The sequence below is a fragment of the Oncorhynchus mykiss genome, chromosome 10, assembly GCF_057628025.1.
Source record: "Oncorhynchus mykiss isolate SJ-2025 chromosome 10, ASM5762802v1, whole genome shotgun sequence".
NCBI classification, from domain to species: Eukaryota; Metazoa; Chordata; class Actinopteri; order Salmoniformes; family Salmonidae; genus Oncorhynchus; species Oncorhynchus mykiss.
In genome coordinates this window covers 77,181,771-77,202,111 of record NC_143031.1, presented here as the reverse complement: position 1 = coordinate 77,202,111, position 20,341 = coordinate 77,181,771, and the positions used below count along the sequence as shown (strand labels likewise).

The 20,341-nt window shown below is 42.8% G+C and overlaps 1 protein-coding gene and 1 long non-coding RNA gene across 6 annotated transcripts; one reads left to right on the top strand and one right to left on the bottom strand.

The window, feature by feature from the left end:
* Positions 1-329: 329 nt before the first annotated feature.
* LOC149980324 (uncharacterized) lies at positions 330-1,338 on the top strand. The gene is made up of 2 exons (XR_016483958.1): positions 330-420; positions 585-1,338. It is a non-coding gene; the product is annotated as an uncharacterized LOC149980324 (long non-coding RNA).
* Positions 1,339-5,479: 4,141 nt separating this feature from the next.
* LOC110513699 (prostaglandin reductase 1) lies at positions 5,480-19,997 on the bottom strand. Of its 5 annotated transcripts, none has more exons than XR_016483954.1 (10): positions 19,767-19,995; positions 15,973-16,126; positions 15,073-15,176; positions 12,744-12,911; positions 12,501-12,618; positions 11,280-11,435; positions 11,010-11,115; positions 8,491-8,609; positions 5,724-6,024; positions 5,480-5,686 (listed from the first exon to the last, which is right to left on the bottom strand). XR_016483954.1 is itself a non-coding variant. In XM_090188019.1 (9 exons), exons 2-9 carry the CDS (start codon positions 16,078-16,080, stop codon positions 5,914-5,916), a joined length of 990 nt encoding a protein of 329 aa, XP_090044145.1. In that variant the 5' UTR covers positions 16,081-16,126; positions 19,767-19,997; the 3' UTR covers positions 5,480-5,913. The 5 variants fall into 5 exon arrangements, 2 of the variants coding, with proteins under 2 accessions (XP_090044145.1, XP_090044144.1); XR_016483952.1 differs by having other exon boundaries at positions 19,133-19,772; XR_016483953.1 differs by having other exon boundaries at positions 5,480-5,650; positions 19,133-19,772.
* Between the last annotated feature and the right edge of the window lie 344 nt (positions 19,998-20,341).

Sequence of the window (20,341 nt, the reverse complement as noted above, 5' to 3'; positions counted from 1 at the left end):
ACTTCAGATAAGTATAACTTTAGTATGACTGAAGCCTTTAGTGAGAGGTGTAATGCTTTTATTATATAAATAGGCCCCTGTCAAAGACAGTAAAAATGTGAAACTTCTAGGGTCCTGTCCTGAAGGATGGAGAAGGTTTGGCTGCAGCTGTTACTACCTCTCTACTGAGGATAAATCCTGGGAGGAGAGTAGACAGGACTGTCTGGAGAGAGGAGCAGATCTGGTGATCATTAACAGTGAAGAGGAACAGGTGAGAGACAGAGAGAGATACTCTATTTATTAGTCCATCATGTGTTAGTAACAATGTTTTTTCTGTTCCTCAACAACAGACATTCATCAATGGGTTTAAATCAGTCTGACTGACTCTGTTACTGAGGGGACCTGGAAATGGGTGGACGGCACCCCACTGACCACCCCAAGGTAAGAGACTACTGATCTAATAACACTGACCACAGTGGAAGGAGTAGGACTGATTATCTGTTTTGTTCATACTCTTTCTGAGAGAGTGGTCAGTCTAACTCTGTGTTGTTCATACTCTAGGTTCTTAGAGAGTGGTCAGTCTAACTCTGTTGTTTCTACTGCAGGTATTGGTGGAGTGGAGAGCCTGGTGGTGGTACGTACCAGAACTGTGGGGAAATCTATTACATATCGTCAGGCCAAGGCGTATGGAGGGATTTGGGATGTTCATTTTCACAAGAATGGATCTGTGAGAAATAGGCTTCTCATAGGTACTTTTAATGAACTCTCTACTGTATGTTAATGATGGTCTGAAGACTGGTGTGATTTGATAGAATGGTACTCTGAACTACAGGTAGGAGAGAAACAAATGTTCACATTCAGACAGACACACACACACACACAAAGACACTGATCTGAACCTGAGTCTCCCACAGGAGAAACCAACTTCTTCATTAGATAAGGAGGTAATTCCCTCTTGGGCCGAGAGCTGACACTGATTGTTGAAGTCGCAGGTTGGGCTGCCGCATCACGTGACCAGGAGCAACATGACTGACTACTGTCTGCAGCACAAGCTGACACACAATCATGTATTCATACTGTGTGTCAAAAAGTGTGAATAAATAGGGGCATAACATCTGTAATCTAGAAGGACAAGACATCTCTCTGCCTCTTTAGGACAGAGTGAATGTTACAGTGTACATTTTAAAGGTCTACTCCTAAACTTGAAGAAAGAAGAACTGGTGTCAATAAGACATTGTGCCTTTTAAGACAGAGTGAATGTTACTGTTTACATTTTAACTCCTATCTTGTTCACTTCCTGTTTGTGGAGGCAATACCAGAATGAAGGGTTGGATCATAAATAACCATCAGTTATCAAAACAGTGTCTAAGGTTTTGCAACAAACAGGTCACGACCCCTGGTGACCTTTAATACAGGTAGTGATTAGATTCAACTGTTTTGAAAAGCAGATATTATTTAGCAAGTGAATGTAGTTGTTTAATGGTTGTATTATATTTCAGAGGGAGAGATAGAATCCCAAATGATACCCTATCCCCTTTGTATTGCAGTCCTTTTGGTGAGTAGTGCACTATAAAGGGAATGGGGTGTCATTTGGGATTCTCTCACAGCCAGAGAGTTAGGCAGAATACAGGGAGAGACAGTCTACGCACGACTCACCGTGGCCCAATGGAGGCCCGTTGAGGCTCTTCAGTTGGCCATCCCAAGAGCTCAACAAAATCACAACAAGGAAAACAAAAAGACTATCCAGACCAAACCAACCTGGTTGGGAGGCTACTTTCATATAGCTTCTCAAATCAGTAATTACCTGTCAATCATCCATGCCTGAGAGCAACATGGTTTGGAGGCTACTTTCATATAGCTTCTCTGATCTGTAATTACCTGTCAATCATCCATGCCTGAGAGCAACAGGGTTGGGAGGCTACTTTCATATAGCTTCTCTGATCAGTAATTACCTGTCAATCATCCATGCCTGAGAGCAACAGGGTTGGGAGGCTACTTTCATATAGCTTCTCTGATCAGTAATTACCTGTCAATCATCCATGCCTGAGAGCAACAGGGTTGGGAGGCTACTTTCATATAGCTTCTCTGATCAGTAATTACCTGTCAATCATCCATGCCTGAGAGCAACAGGGTTGGGAGGCTACTTTCATATAGCTTCTCTGATCAGTAATTACCTGTCAATCATCCACACCTGAGAGCAACAGGGTTGGGAGGCTACTTTCATATAGCTTCTCTGATCAGTAATTACCTGTCAATCATCCATGCCTGAGAGCAACAGGGTTGGGATCAATTCCATTTAAAAAAGGAAACGCCACATGTACGTTGAACCATTTCTTAGAAAACATTACAATGCCTAGTCTTGGAGGTTGGCAGTGAGCTACCCTGAAGGAGCAGAGCCTGAGTGAAGTGTCATATTAAGTTAATAATATAGAACTGTTCTGTAGAATAGACCACATGTAAGTACAGTGTGAATCCAATTGGCACAATATCTGCTGATGCGATCAACTGATGTCACCACATTCAGGTTTCTTTCATGAACTGGCTTCGCTTCATATCCATTCAGTCAATTCAAGAAATAAACAGAAATTCCTATTTAACATTGCTTCTCATAGACAACTCCAACTTCCAATTTCAACATTCTCATTACATAGACAACTCCAACTTCCAATTTCAACATTCTCATTACATAGACAACTCCAACTTCCAATTTCAACATTCTCATTACATAGACAACTCCAACTTCCAATTTCAACATTCTCATTACATAGACAACTCCAACTTCCAATTTCAACATTCTCATTACATAAACAACTCCAACTTCCAATTTCAACATTCTCATTACATAGACAACTCCAACTTCCAATTTCAACATTCTCATTACATAAACAAGCTTTGAGGAAAATGTATTTCAGTTTATTCACTGTATTGAAATGGAATTGACCTTAAACCTGGTGCGAAATCTCTTTCTTAAAGGCCCAGTCCAACAGGAACTTGGCCCTGGCTGCTGCTGCCCCCTAGTGGTAGGATGCGAGATGTGGAAATAGACTTGATTCGTCCCAATCTCTCTCTCCTCCCGACAAGTTTAAAAGCATTGGATTGGTTTAGGCATAGGCCATGGAAGAAGTTTCCATACCTGGCATTTTCTTTCCAATTTTACATTTTATTTCACCTTTATTTAACCAGGTAGGCCAGTTGAGAACAAGTTCACATTTACAACTGCGACCTGACCAAGATAAAGCAAAGCAGTTCGACACAAACAACAACACAGAGTTACACACGGAATAAATAAACATACAGTCAATAACACAATAGAAAAGTCTATATACAGTGTGCGCAAATGAGGTATCCAAGAAGTGAAGTGAACAAGTGCACACTACAGGAGAAGGGAGATATTGGCACGCAACCTGTGGCACAATCCACATATCTACCTCCATTCCTAACATCATTACACTGCGTCTCATACTAAATGTTTATTTTTATGTTTATAATTACAAAATGCATTTATGTGATTGAATGTGTCAGAAAAATGGTTTGAAAGCATTTTTGTTGTTAATTGTTAACTAAAAAAGTAGACTCAGCAATATGACGTAGATGCAGAAAGTAAACCGCATAGTGGGTCAATTTCAACAACAACTAAGAGCGTTATTCTCTGCTGTTTTGGTGCCCTGGATACCACACTTTAAACAGCGTGATGCGAACCTGTGCACATGCGCAGATACTGTGTTTGACTGCGAAGTGTTGCATCTCGTTAATCTCAATATCTCCGGTCCGTGGCATCGTCATTTCGCGGAGTCTACCTGGATGCGTTATATTTTCCTTGTGCCAAAATGACAGGTATATATATCCATGGCTTGAGCAGGGAGGTCTGGATTGGACTTCAGCCATACAGAGGGAGTTTGGGAGTGGGTTGATGGCACCAGTGGTGTAAAAAGTACCCTATTTTCATACTTGAGTAAAAGTAAAGATACCTTAATAGAAAATGACTCAAATAAAAGTAATCCAGTAAAATACTGCTTGAGTAAAAGTCAAAAAGTAGTTGGTTCTGAATATAGTTAAGTATCAAAAGTAAATGTATAAATAGTGGGTTGATGGGACACCTCATCTTATGGAGTTGTGTTGGATATACATTTCAAGTTTTAAGCCTTTTGTTTTTATTTGTAATTAAACTGGCATATCAGAAATGTATGTAATCTAGTGCACTAAATATATAATAGAAGTTAGCAGGTGTTATATTAGTAGTGAAGAATACATGTACACCATTGTGTAATGTATTGTAGTGAATGTGGGGACAAGTCCCTCATCCAGCAACTGTCAACCCAACACCTTAGTAGTTACACCAAGAGATATGAAACCTTTGACAAGGTTGCTAGGTGTTGGGTTAAGGTCACTACAGTATAAACTCAGTATAGACCAGGTTATGAGATTGCTAGGTGTTGGGTTAAGGTCACTACAGTATAAACTCAGTATAGACCAGGTTATGAGGTTGCTACAGTAGGTGATGGGTTAAGGTCACTACAGTATAAACTCATTATAGACCAGGTTATGAGGTTGCTAGGTGTTGGGTTAAGGTCACTACAGTATAGACTCAGTATAGACCAGGTTATGAGGTTGCTAGGTGTTGGGTTAAGGTCACTACAGTATAAACTCAGTATAGACCAGGTTATGAGGTTGCTAGGTGTTGGGTTAAGGTCACTACAGTATAAACTCATTATAGACCAGGTTATGAGGTTGCTAGGTGTTGGGTTAAGGTCACTACAGTATAAACTCAGTATAGACCAGGTTATGAGGTTGCTAGGTGTTGGGTTAAGGTCACTACAGTATAAACTCAGTATAGACCAGGTTATGAGGTTGCTAGGTGTTGGGTTAAGGTCACTACAGTATAAACTCAGTATAGACCAGGTTATGAGGTTGCTAGGTGTTGGGTTAAGGTCACTACAGTATAAACTCATTATAGACCAGGTTATGAGGTTGCTAGGTGTTGGGTTAAGGTCACTACAGTATAAACTCAGTATAGACCAGGTTATGAGGTTGCTAGGTGTTGGGTTAAGGTCACTACAGTATAAACTCAGTATAGACCAGGTTATGAGGTTGATAGGTGTTGGGTTAAGGTCACTACAGTATAAACTCAGTATAGACCAGGTTATGAGGTTGCTAGGTGTTGGGTTAAGGTCACTACAGTATAAACTCATTATAGACCAGGTTATGAGGTTGCTAGGTGTTGTGTTAAGGTCACTACAGTATAAACTCAGTATAGACCAGGTTATGAGGTTGCTAGGTGATGGGTTAAGGTCACTACAGTATAAACTCATTATAGACCAGGTTATGAGGTTGCTAGGTGATGGGTTAAGGTCACTACAGTATAAACTCAGTATAGACCAGGTTATGAGATTGCTAGGTGTTGGGTTAAGGACAGTATAAACACGGTTGTGGGGACTGTCTGGTAATTAGTCAAATATGACGTTATTGGTGTAGAAACAGTAAATGATCAGTAGGCTGGATGTATTATAAACATTATATTGTGAAGACATGTTTATTTAGTTAATAGCATTACACTGGACCAAACCTGTCTGGCTGTCTGTTGAATTACACTGGACCAAACCTGTCTGGCTGTCTGTTGAATTACACTGGACCAAACCTGTCTGGCTGTCTGTTGAATTACACTGGACCAAACCTGTCTAGCTGTCTGTTGAATTATACTGGACCAAACCTGTCTAGCTCTCTGTTGAATTACACTGGATCAAAACCTGTCTAGCTGTCTGTTGAACGTGTCTATGAATAAACATGGAACAGAACACTTGAGTGATTTTCATGAAGGATATTGGAATGTTAAGGTGAAACAGATTCTGGTTCTAGAACCTGGAGTGTATGATGTTGAGTGTTCTGGAATGCTTTAGCCAGATGTTCTGGAGGAGTGTAATGTTGATTGTGACGTCATCACACCTTGACCACAGCCTTGCCGGTGTTGTCTCCCTGTAGCATGCCCATGAAGGCAGCAGGCATGTTGTTGAAACCAATGGTGATGTGTTCATTGCATCTCAGCTTGCCCTGAAGGATCAACACAAACATTTTATTCTCCTCCTCCTTCTCCACTCCTCGTCGTCAGCATCATCATTACCAACTATTTTCATGGATTCACATGACTCTATAAAACTATCTTCACAAGGAATCTTAACTGGATTGGTTTCTATTGCATCCTGAACACTGGTAATGGAACACTTTTTAACATGTTTTATTTGACCTATTTAACTAGGCAAGTCAGTTAAGAACAAATTCTTATTTTCAATGACTGCCTAGGAACAGTGGGTTAACTGCCTTGTTCAGGGGCAGAACAAACGATTTGTACCTTGTCAGCTCGGGGATTCGACCTAGCAACCTTTCGGTTACTGGCCCAACACCCTAACCACTAGACTAATTGCCGCCCCTGCCAACAGAACACTGGTAATGGAACACTGGTGATAGAACACTAGTAATAGAACACTGCCAATAGAACATTGGTAACAGAACACTGGTATTATAACATTGGTAATATAACATTGGAAATAGAACACTGGTAAAAGAACATTGGTAACAGAACACTGGTAATGGAACACTGGTGATAGAACACTAGTAATAGAACACTGCCAATAGAACATTGGTAACAGAACACTGGTATTATAACATTGGTAATATAACATTGGAAATAGAACACTGGTAAAAGAACATTGGTAACAGAACACTGGTAATGGAACACTGGTGATAGAACACTAGTAATAGAACACTGCCAATAGAACACTGGTAACAGAACACTGGTAATATAACATTGGAAATAGAACACTGGTAAAATAACATTGGTAATAGAACACTGGTTATAGAACACTAGTAATGGAACAATTGTAATAGAACACTGGTAGTAGAACACTGGTAGTAGAACACTGCCAATAGAACACTGGTAATGGAAAACTGCCAATAGAACACTGGTAGTAGAACACTAATAATAGAACACTGGTAGTAGAACACTGCCAATAGAACACTGGTAATGGAAAACTGCCAATAGAACACTGGTAATGGAACACCGGTATTGGAACACTGGTAATGGAACACTAGTATTGAAACACTGGTAATGGAACCCTGCCCCTGTACATCAGTCATCCAGTCCAATATTGTCACAAGTAGCAGGACACTGCTAATAAAACACTAGTAGCAGAACACTGCTAATAAAACACTGGAAATAAAACACTGGTAATACAACACTGGTAATACAACACTGGTAAAACAACACTGGTAATACAACACTGGTAATACAACACTGGTAATACAACACTGGTAAAACAACACTGGTAAAAGAACACTGGTAATACAACACTGGTAATACAACACTGGTAAAAGAACACTGGTAATACAACACTGGTAAAACAACACTGGTAATACAACACTGGTAAAACAACACTGGTAAAAGAACACTGGTAATACAACACTGGTAAAAGAACACTGGTAATATAACACTGGTAATATAACACTGGTAATACAACACTGGTAAAACAACACTGGTAATACAACACTGGTAAAACAACACTGGTAATACAACACTGGTAAAAGAACACTGGTAATACAACACTGGTAATACAACACTGGTAATACAACACTGGTAATGGAACAATGGTAATACAACACTGGTAATACAACACTGGTAATACAACACTGGTAATATAACACTGGTAATGGAACACTGATAATACAACACTAGTAATACAACACTGGTAATGGAACAATGGTAATACAACACTGGTAATATAACACTGGTAAAATAACACTGGTAATACAACACTGGTCAAAGAACACTGGTAATACAAAACTGGTAATGGAACACTGATAATACAACACTGGTAATACAACACTGCTAATACAACACTGGTAAAACAACACTGGTAATACAACACTGGTAATACAACACTGGTAATGGAACACTGGTAATATAACACTGGTAATAGAACACTAATAATAGAACCCTGGTAATAGAACTTTGGTAATAGAACACTGGTAATAGAACACTAGTAGTAGAACACTGGTAATAGAACACTAATAATAGAACACTGGTAATAGAACACTAATAATAGAACACTGGTAATAGAACACTAGTAATAGAAAACTAGTAGTAAAACACTAGTAGTAGAACCCTGGTAACAGAATCCTGGTACTAGAACACTAGTAGTAGAACACTAGTAGAAGAACCCTGGTAATAGAACACTAGTAATAGAACACTTATTAGAACACTGGTAGTAGAACCGAGGAAGTAGAACACTAGTAATAGAACACTTATTAGAACACTGGTAGTAGAACCCAGGAAGTAGAACACTGGTAATAGAACCCTGGTAATAGAACACTAGTAGTAGAACACTAGTAGTAGAACACTGGTAGTAGAACACTAGTAGTAGAACACTGGTAATAGAATCCTGGTAATAGAACACTGGTAATAGAAACCTGGTATTAGAACAATAGTAATAGAACCCTGCTAGTAGAACCCTCTCTCTGTACCTCAGTCATCCAGGCCATCAGCCTCCTCAGTGACTGCTGGTGTTTGTGTTTCCAGCGAGCACACAGGAAGCCCTCCATCCTCAGCTGCTTGAAGATCATATGGGTGTGTACATACGGCCCTGAAATATAAACACATACAGTAGCCAAATATTAACATGTACAGATATACGGATCCAGTTCCACAGATACAGTAAGATCACATAGGTGTGTACATACGGCCCAGAAATACAAATAAATAACAGTATACCTGTCTGTGGCGTGGACAGTAGACCTGTCTGTGGTGTGGACAGAAGACCTGTCTGTGGTGTGGACAGTAGACCTGTCTGTGGTGTGGACAGAACACCTGTCTGTGGTGTGGACAGTAGACCTGTCTGTGGTGTGGACAGAACACCTGTCTGTGGTGTGGACAGTAGACCTGTGTGTGGTGTGGACAGTAGACCTGTCTGTGGTGTGGACAGTAGACCTGTGTGTGGTGTGGACAGTAGACCTGTCTGTAGTGTGGACAGTATACCTCTCTGTAGTGTGGACAGTAGACCTGTCTGTGGTGTGGACAGTAGACCTGTCTGTGGTGTGGACAGAAGACCTGTCTGTGGTGTGGACAGAAGACCTGTCTGTGGTGTGGACAGTAGACCTGTCTGTGGTGTGGACAGAAGACATGTCTGTGGTGTGGACAGAAGACCTGTGTGTGGTGTGGACAGTAGACCTGTCTGTGGTGTGGACAGTAGACCTGTCTGTGGTGTGGACAGTAGACCTGTCTGTGGTGTGGACAGTAGACCTGTCTGTGGTGTGGACAGAAGACCTGTCTGTGGTGTGGACAGTAGACCTGTCTGTGGCGTGGACAGTAGACCTGTCTGTGGTGTGGACAGTATACCTGTCTGTGGTGTGGACAGAAGACCTGTCTGTGGTGTGGACAGAAGACCTGTCTGTGGTGTGGACAGTAGACCTGTCTGTGGCGTGGACAGTAGACCTGTCTGTGGTGTGGACAGAAGACATGTCTGTGGTGTGGACAGAAGACCTGTGTGTGGTGTGGACAGTAGACCTGTCTGTGGTGTGGACAGTAGACCTGTCTGTGGTGTGGACAGAAGACATGTCTGTGGTGTGGACAGAAGACCTGTGTGTGGTGTGGACAGTAGACCTGTCTGTGGTGTGGACAGTAGACCTGTCTGTGGTGTGGACAGTAGACCTGTCTGTGGTGTGGACAGTAGACCTGTCTGTGGTGTGGACAGAAGACCTGTCTGTGGTGTGGACAGTAGACCTGTCTGTGGTGTGGACAGTATACCTGTCTGTGGTGTGGACAGAAGACCTGTCTGTGGTGTGGACAGAAGACCTGTCTGTGGTGTGGACAGTAGACCTGTCTGTGGTGTGGACAGTAGACCTGTCTGTGGTGTGGACAGAAGACATGTCTGTGGTGTGGACAGAAGACCTGTGTGTGGTGTGGACAGTAGACCTGTCTGTGGTGTGGACAGTAGACCTGTCTGTGGTGTGGACAGAAGACATGTCTGTGGTGTGGACAGAAGACCTGTGTGTGGTGTGGACAGTAGACCTGTCTGTGGTGTGGACAGTAGACCTGTCTGTGGTGTGGACAGTAGACCTGTCTGTGGTGTGGACAGTAGACCTGTCTGTGGTGTGGACAGAAGACCTGTCTGTGGTGTGGACAGTAGACCTGTCTGTGGCGTGGACAGTAGACCTGTCTGTGGTGTGGACAGAAGACATGTCTGTGGTGTGGACAGTAGACCTGTCTGTGGTGTGGACAGTAGACCTGTCTGTGGTGTGGACAGAAGACCTGTCTGTGGTGTGGACAGTAGACCTGTCTGTGGTGTGGACAGAAGACCTGTGTGTGGTGTGGACAGTAGACCTGTCTGTAGTGTGGACAGTATACCTCTCTGTAGTGTGGACAGTATACCTGTCTGTGGTGTGGACAGTAGACCTGTCTGTGGTGTGGACAGTAGACCTGTGGTGTGGACAGTAGACCTGTCTGTAGTGTGGACAGTATACCTGTCTGTAGTGTGGACAGTATACCTGTCTGTGGTGTGGACAGTAGACCTGTCTGTGGCGTGGACAGTAGACCTGTCTGTGGTGTGGACAGTAGACCTGTCTGTAGTGTGGACAGTATACCTCTCTGTAGTGTGGACAGTATACCTGTCTGTGGTGTGGACAGTAGACCTGTCTGTGGTGTGGACAGTAGACCTGTGGTGTGGACAGTAGACCTGTCTGTAGTGTGGACAGTATACCTGTCTGTAGTGTGGACAGTATACCTGTCTGTGGTGTGGACAGTAGACCTGTCTGTGGTGTGGACAGTAGACCTGTCTGTGGCGTGGACAGTAGACCTGTCTGTGGTGTGGACAGTAGACCTGTCTGTGGTGTGGACAGTAGACCTGTCTGTGGTGTGGACAGTAGACCTGTCTGTGGTGTGGACAGTAGACCTGTCTGTGGTGTGGACAGTAGACCTGTCTGTGGTGTGGACAGTAGACCTGTCTGTGGTGTGGACAGTAGACCTGTCTGTGGTGTGGACAGTATACCTGTCTGTGGTGTGGTGTCGTTGTACATGGAGATGCTTCCACACACAGCTATTCTGCCATACTCTCTCATCTGAGGCATCACTACACTGGAGAACTTCCCACCAACCTGGACGGAGAGAGAGAGATTGAGCTTTGATACACACACACACACGCATGTCCACACACACACGCAAATCCACACACACACATGTCCACACACACACATGTCCACACACACGCATGTCCACACACACAAAGAGTGTGTGTGTGCGAGTGGTGCAGTGACCTCACGTTCTCAAAGTAGCAGTCGTATCCGTGTGGCGCGGCCTCCCTGAGTGATTCCTCCAGAGAGGTGGCAGTCTTGTAGTTGAAGACCTGGTCAAAACCCAGCTCCTTTAGATAGGACACCTTGCTATCTGTCCCCGCACAGCCCACCACTCTGCAGCCCTGAGGACGGACACACACACACACAGTGTCACGACTTCTGCCAAAGTCGGTCCCTCTCCTTGTTCGGGTGGCGTTCGGCGGTCAACGTCACCGGTCTTCTAGCCACTGCCGATCCACTTTTCATTTTCCATTTGTTTTGTCTTTGTTTTCTACACACCTGGTTTCTATTCCCCAATTACATGTTCATTATTTAACCTCTGCTCCAGCAGGTTTATCTCTCTGGTCACCCCCAAAGCCAATTACTCCTTCAAGTTCTCTGCTGCCAATGACTGGAACGAACTACAAAAATCTCTGAAACTGGAAACACTTATCTCCCTCACTAGCTTTAAGCACCAGTTGTCAGAGCAGCTCACAGATTACTGCACCTGTACATAGCCCATCTATAATTTAGCCCAAACAACTACCTCATCCCCTACTATATTTATTTATTTTGCTCCTTTGCACCCCATTATTTCTATTTCTACTTTGCACATTCTTCCACTGCAAATCTACCATTCCAGTGTTTTACTTGCTATATTGTATTTACTTCTCCACCATGGCCTTTTTTTGCCTTTACCTCCCTTATCTTACCTCATTTGCTCACATTGTATATAGACTTATTTTCCTACTTTATTATTGACTATGTTTGTTTTACTCCCTGTGTAACTCTGTTGTTGTATGTGTCGAACTGCTTTGCTTTATCTTGACCAGGTCGCAGTTGTAAATGAGAACTTGTTCTCTACTTGCCTACCTGGTTAAATAAAGGTGAAAAACAAAATGAAATAAAAATGTTTGTTTGTGAGTTGTTGTTTATTGTATTACGATCCGTTATTGTGGGCTCGGTTTATTATGTTGTATGTTGTGAATATTATGAGTAAATATGTGTTTTACTCAATGCGCCTGACTCTCTACACCAGCTACACACAGACCTTATTACACACAGACTCACTATACATTATGAAAGTCACTGGTAACACACAGAGACACATGGAATGTAGAACACAACTTATCCTCATCTTCAGGAAGTAACTAACACTGTTGAGACGTTGTTGGGAACGCTCTGGGAACGTTGGGGGAATGTTGTACCTTGATCTTGGCGATCTGTCCCACCACTGAGCCCACGGCTCCTGCTGCAGCGTTCACCAGAAGAGTCTCCCCCTTCTTTATCTCACACACCTCCTCTAGTCCATACAGAGCTGTCAGACTAGAGAGAGATATCATCATCACCATCAGCACTATTATAACCACTACTGTATATCACACACCTCTCAACCACACAGGGCAGTCTGCATATCTATCTATCTATCGAGAGAGATCCATCCATCCTACCCAGGCATGCCGATGGCCCCCAGGGCCAGGGAGAGGGGGATGTCCTGGGGCCAGTCAGGAAGCACAGGGGTCAGCTCTGCCCCATCACACACCCAGTGACTCCTCCATCCACAATCACTGACCACATGGCAGCCCACCGGGAAGCTGGGGTTATAGCTCTGGATCACCCTGGAGAGGGGGGGAGAGAGAGAGAGAGAGAGAGAGGGAGAGGTGAGTGTGTGTGTCAACATGACTGTCAGTCTGTAGTGTGTCAACATGAGTGTCAGTCAGTCTGTAGTGTGTCAACATGAGTGTCAGTCAGTCTATACATGACTGTCAGTCAGTCTATAGTGTCAACATGACTGTCAGTCAGTCTATAGTGTGTCAACATGTGTGTCAGTCAGTCTATAGTGTGTCAACATGACTGTCAGTCAGTCTGTAGTGTGTCAACATGAGTGTCAGTCAGTCTATAGTGTCAACATGTGTGTCAGTCAGTCTATAGTGTGTCAACATGACTGTCAGTCAGTCTATAGTGTGTCAACATGAGTGTCAGTCAGTCTATACATGACTGTCAGTCAGTCTATAGTGTGTCAACATGTGTGTCAGTCAGTCTATAGTGTGTCAACATGACTGTCAGTCAGTCTGTAGTGTGTCAACATGAGTGTCAGTCAGTCTATAGTGTGTCAACATGACTGTCAGTCAGTCTATAGTGTGTCAACATGAGTGTCAGTCAGTCTATAGTGTGTCAACATGAGTGTCAGTCAGTCTATAGTGTCAACATGAGTGTGTCAGTCTATAGTGTGTCAACATGAGTGTCAGTCAGTCTATAGTGTCAACATGAGTGTGTCAGTCTATAGTGTCAACATGACTGTCAGTCAGTCTATAGTGTGTCAACATGAGTGTCAGTCAGTCTATAGTGTGTCAACATGAGTGTCAGTCAGTCTATAGTGTCAACATGAGTGTGTCAGTCTATAGTGTCAACATGACTGTCAGTCAGTCTATAGTGTGTCAACATGACTGTCAGTCTGTAGTGTGTCAACATGAGTGTCAGTCAGTCTATAGTGTGTCAACATGACTGTCAGTCTGTAGTGTGTCAACATGAGTGTCAGTCTATAGTGTCAACATGAGTGTCAGTCAGTCTCTACATGACTGTCAGTCAGTCTATAGTGTGTCAGCATGAGTGTCAGTCAGTCTATAGTGTGTCAACATGAGTGTCAGACAGTCTAGTGTGTCAACATGAGTGTCAGTCAGTCTATAGTGTGTCAACATGAGTGTCAGTCAGTCTATAGTGTCAACATGACTGTCAATCAGTCTGTAGTGTGTCAACATGACTGTCAATCAGTCTATAGTGTGTCAACATGAGTGTCAGTCAGTCTATACATGACTGTCAGTCAGTCTATAGTGTGTCAACATGAGTGTCAGTCAGTCTATAGTGTGTCAACATGAGTGTCAGTCAGTCTATAGTGTGTCAACATGAGTGTCAGTCAGTCTATAGTGTGTCAACATGAGTGTCAGTCAGTCTATAGTGTGTCAACATGAGTGTCAGTCAGTCTATAGTGTCAACATGAGTGTGTCAGTCTATAGTGTCAACATGACTGTCAGTCAGTCTATAGTGTGTCAACATGAGTGTCAGTCAGTCTATAGTGTGTCAACATGAGTGTCAGTCAGTCTATAGTGTGTCAACATGAGTGTCAGTCAGTCTATAGTGTGTCAACATGAGTGTCAGTCAGTCTATAGTGTCAACATGAGTGTGTCAGTCTATAGTGTCAACATGACTGTCAGTCAGTCTATAGTGTGTCAACATGAGTGTCAGTCAGTCTATAGTGTGTCAACATGAGTGTCAGTCAGTCTGTAGTGTGTCAACATGAGTGTGTCAGTCTATAGTGTGTCAACATGAGTGTCAGTCAGTCTATAGTGTCAACATGAGTGTGTCAGTCTATAGTGTCAACATGACTGTCAGTCAGTCTATAGTGTGTCAACATGAGTGTCAGTCAGTCTATAGTGTGTCAACATGAGTGTCAGTCAGTCTGTAGTGTGTCAACATGAGTGTCAGTCAGTCTATACATGACTGTCAGTCAGTCTATAGTGTGTCAACATGAGTGTCAGTCAGTCTATAGTGTGTCAACATGAGTGTCAGTCAGTCTATAGTGTGTCAACATGAGTGTCAGTCAGTCTATAGTGTGTCAACATGAGTGTCAGTCAGTCTATAGTGTGTCAACATGAGTGTCAGTCAGTCTATAGTGTTAACATGACTGTCAGTCAGTCTATAGTGTGTCAACATGACTGTCAGTCAGTCTAGTATGTGTTTGCATCCACATGCTCGCCTCCCTCCCCCATAATGTACCCTTACTTGGCAACTTGTGATCCAATCATAACGTCTCCCTCCTTCATCATCGTCTGGCTGTAGGGTCTCATGTAAGGGTCCACACTGAGGAACACAGCCTCCAACAGCACCTGAACAGTCGTCTATTCATTAGTACACACCGTAGCGAAACATTTTGCAACTGAAAATATTTTGCTAAAAAAATGTATAATTTGTTAAGGGGACACCATTTTGCAAAGAAAACACGTGTTTTTTAACACAGATATCAAGTGCCATGGAACAATGATGCAGTTTCCGGTAGGGCGCCAAGACAATTTTCCCCTCTGGGACATTAAGGGGCAATTCCGCCACTTTCAACTTCATATTCTTTATCATATTCTTTATCTCCAGCAACAGTGTCTACATGTGAAAATAGTGTGTTACAGGCACCTGTGTCTTTTGACACTATATAAACGAGTCATCCCGCAGTGTTTGTGACGATACCCTGATGAAGACAGCTTGGCTGTCGAAACGTTGGTAATTAAATTTTTGCATCTGAGCTCCTAGAGTGTGCGGCTCTCTTTTATTTTCAAGTTTTCTACTCCGCTAGCCAGCACCTCTAGCCAGCACCTCTAGCCAGCACCTCTAGCCAGCACCGCTAGCCAGCACCGCTAGCCAGCACCTCTAGCCAGCACCGCTAGCCAGCACCGCTAGCCAGCACCGCTAGCCAGCACCTCGCCTAAATAGGTGTGTGTTTGTTTTTCTTCTAGATTAACTTTTGATGATGTCATCGAGTAGAACTTTTTAAAGTTATATTTTTTTCTACAAAACATAGAAATGCAAAATTTCCACATATGTAGTAGACACTGTTATTGTGCTGCATATGATGAAAGATAGGTTGGAAAATGGTGGAATTGCCCTTCAAAGTCTATCCTATCCTATCCTCACCTGTCCATTCTTGGGTAGCGGCAGCGTCTCCTCCCTCAAATGGAAGTCACTAGCCTTGGGGAAACCCTGGAAGTGCTGGCGTAACGTCCAGGCCTTGGACACAACCATGGTGCTCTGCTCCTCTGGTCAAAAACAGTAGATCTGTAGAGACTTGCTGGAGGGAAGAGGAGGAGACAGAGGTCTGAGTGTATGAGAGAGACAGAGGTCTGAGTGTATGAGAGACAGAGGGAGATCTAGAACATGTGTTGTGTGTCTTGGGTTGAAGTTCACAGCGTAAATATTTGCATTCCTTTGTGCATATGCTAATAAATCCTATCACAGCCATGTTTACTCAGGGCAGGTCATGAAAACTATTGTTTAGCTATGTTTACTCAGGGCAGGTCATGAAAACGACTTTGTCCCAATGTTTTCTCAGGGCAGGTCATGAAAACGACTTTGTCCCAATGTTTCCTCAGGGTAGGTCATGAAAACTATTGTTTAGCCATGTTTACTCAATGGCAGGTCATGAAAACTATTGTTATGACATAAAAACAGAATAAGCTACTTTGGGTTGGGAGCAAAATACATTTTCATTCACTACTACTAATGGACAATAAAGTATTATTATTGTAATTCAAATGAATCTACTTGATTCTACCTGAATATACTGATTACTGCAGCATAAAACTCAAGGGCGCGACTTTGGTTTTAGAAGTGGGGGGGCATAACAATACATATATTATTAACAGCCTACCCGACCGCTCGGAGATGTCCGCATGGTCACTTTTGCCTCGTTTTGTATCACATTTCCAATTATAAAACTGGGGTGGAAAAAATTGAAATATCTGCATGCCCCCATCTGTCCGCAGTGAAAGTTGCACCCCTGATGAAACAGAAGTATGTCCAGCTATCCTAGTCTTCACACTCTACATTTTATTTTCTGGCTGAATCTTTATTTAACTAGGCAAGTCAGTTAAGAACAAATTCTTATTTACAATGATAGCCTACACCGGACAACGCTGGGCCAATTGTGTGGCGCCCTATGGGGCTCCCAATCACGGCCTGATGTGATACAGCCTGGATTTGAACCAGAGACTGTAGTGACACCTCTTGCACTGATATGTAGTACCTTAGACCGCTGCACCACTCGGCAGCCCATGTACATCGAGTACATTCCTTACCTAGCTATATTTCACTGTGTAAAGCTGATTAAATATTGTCATCTATGTTTTCCATTAAAGTATTTGGTAATTGAATGGAATAGATCTAAGCATTGCCACTGTGGATTTCAGACAGCTTCATTTCAGCTACTTTGCAACAGTGTTGCTATGGGTTACTTTATAGGTGGCTGTAACGACTTTGATCTCGAATGTCCACTTCATACAGAGAAATCACACCTCGGCAATGAACTAAAGCAGCCGTTCAGAATTAAATATAGTTGTGGTGAATGGGCTTTTATGGAATGCAATATATGCACGTGTTCAGACAAGACAACTCAACCCAAGGCTGGTCCCAGATCTGTTTGTATGCCAACTGTAACCAACATGCAACCTATTCCTATAGTCGTTTAGTCGTTTGTCCCAATGTTTTCTCAGGGCAAGTCATGAAAACTATTGTTTAGCCATGTTTACTCAGGGCAGGTCATGAAAACTATTGTTTAGCCATGTTTACTCAGGGCAGGTCATGAAAACTATTGTTATTACATAAAAACAGAATAAGCTACTTTGGGTTGGGAGCAAAATACATTTTCATTCACTACTACTAATGGACAATAAAGTATTATTATTGTAATTCAAATGAATCTACTTGATTCTACCTGAATATGCTGATTATTGCAGCATAAAACTCAAGGGCGCGACTTTGGTTTTAGAAGTGGGGGGGCATAACAATACATATATTATTAACAGCCTACCCGACCGCTCGGAGACGTCCGCATTGTCCTAAAGCACACTTTTGCCTCGTTTTGTATCACATTTCCAATTATAAAACCGGGGTGGAAAAATTGAAATATCTGCATGCCCCCATCTGTCCGCAGTGAAAGTTGCGCCCCTGATGAAACAGAAGTATGTCCAGCTATCCTAGTCTTCACACTCTACATTTTATTTTCTGGCTGAATCTTTGTTTAACTAGGCAAGTCAGTTAAGAACAAATTCTTATTTACAATGATGGCCTACCCCGGACAACGCTGGGCCAATTGTGCGGCGCCCTATGGGGCTCCCAATCACGGCCTGATGTGATACAGCCTGGATTTGAACCAGAGACTGTAGTGACACATCTTGCACTGATATGTAGTACCTTAGACCACTGCACCACTCGGCAGCCCATGTACATCGAGTACATTCCTTACCTAGCTATATTTCAATGTGTAAAGCTGATTAAATATTGTCATCTATGTTTTCCATTAAAGTATTTGGTAATTGAATGGAATAGATCTAAGCATTGCCACTGTGGATTTCAGACAGCTTCATTTCAGCTACTTTGCAACAGTGTTGCTATGGGTTACTTTATAGGTGGCTGTAACGACTTTGATCTCGAATGTCCACTTCATACAGAGAAATCACACCTCGGCAATGAACTAAAGCAGCCGTTCAGAATTAAATATAGTTGTGATGAATGGGCTTTTATGGAATGCAATATATGCACGTGTTCAGACAAGACAACTCAACCCAAGGCTGGTCCCAGATCTGTTTGTATGCCAACTGTAGCCAACATGCAACCTATTCCTATTCCTATAGTCGTTGTTTGTGGTTGAAGTTTAATTCTTGGTTTGAAACAGACGACCAAGCTATTCTATGCTAGCCGTTATGCTTAATGTTAAACTGATCAATATGTGTTGTTAATTCAGCGTTTCTCAGGCGTCAACATGCGGAATAGATCTACTTCAGTAGCAACAACAAAAAGGCGAGGAGCGGAAGAACCCGCCCGTAAACTACATGCGTGCTGGTAAGCATCTCATCCAAGCAGCCAGATAACGGAATGGGACTAGTCCTACTTTTAGCTAAAGCGAATCCTCACTCGTACGACATCCGTTAGTAAACGCGTAATTACGCCACCGCGAAATCGACTGAATGAGTGTAGGCCAACGTCTTATAAACGCGGAACTTGTAAATTCGATAAACATTTGTACTAGACAAACACTGAATATTAGGGTAGAAAGTGTTGATATGTCTGTTTACTTTACCGTTTGGTCCGTGCTTGCGCGTCTCCTGTTTCAGTTCAGGCTCGCCCAAGTCTGCTGGAGAAAGTTGGCTTGTCGTTGGATCTCAGGATTGGGTATAGTAACCGATCTGTTGCAGTGTCCGGAAGGGAACTGTGGGCTTTGTTACTGGCATTGGAGTTATAACGTTGCCTAACCTTTCACCCTAATATTTCCTCACCGACCGAAAAAGCAGAATCATTGAACAGTGCGATGACAGAAGTTGTAGCCTAATGCTACGTTCATAACCAAGTGGGAAGGTTGTATTTGCCATGTACGACTGGGAAAAAACATCCTCTTGAACGTCCCCTCCAACTGGTAATTACTAGAGGAAAACACGTGTATCATCCCTGAGCTCAGACTTCTCCCACATGCTGACCTTTGTCGTCATCTACTAAGAAAATTACTTCCAGAACAGCATTTTCTGCAGTTAAGTGCAACAAAACCTTATTTATAAAAAGTAATCTATTAATATGGTTTTGTAACATTATAATTTGTTTTCAAGCATGATGTCCATGGTTGATGCAGCTTGTTGGCTTTTAGCCAGTTGCAGTTTCTCAACGAGTTCAGAGCATGTGAATGCATCAACTGGTATTATGACTTCACAACTGGTACTTACCACTTTACATGAATGCAGCATTACTCCGTCAATTTATGCTGCATTCATAACCAAGTGGGAGGTGGTTATTACTAGAGGTGTGCCGAGTAGTCGAACAAGCTAGTATGGTGAAGGAAATGAGCAATTCTCTTGATACGATTATGATCCGAGTCTTTCTTTATTATCCGTGATCGGAAACGCATCTTTCTCTTGTCAGTCAGTCAAGTGAGGTGCTGCTACATCATCTAAATACTGGCTAGTTTGCCTGTCTGTAAAGAGAAGGGTGGGCTGTATATTGATCCTGCTGTTCTGATTGGATAGAGTAAAGCTGTATGTCTCTGTCCACTCGCTTCATAATTTCACCCGATCACTTTCATTTCTGTTTCGGTGTGGTCATTCACGTTAGCATGCTTCTATGATAAATCACATGGCAAGGACGTTTGCTATCAAGCTATCAATGTGCTTAATATCTAACAAACGGGTGAGGGTAGGAAAAAAAGATGAAACGCCAACTCGCATTCTGACTGATAGCAAAATTCTCCGCCCACTGCAAGTTGAGGAGACACAGATGGAACACACACCCCTCCGCGGCTGTC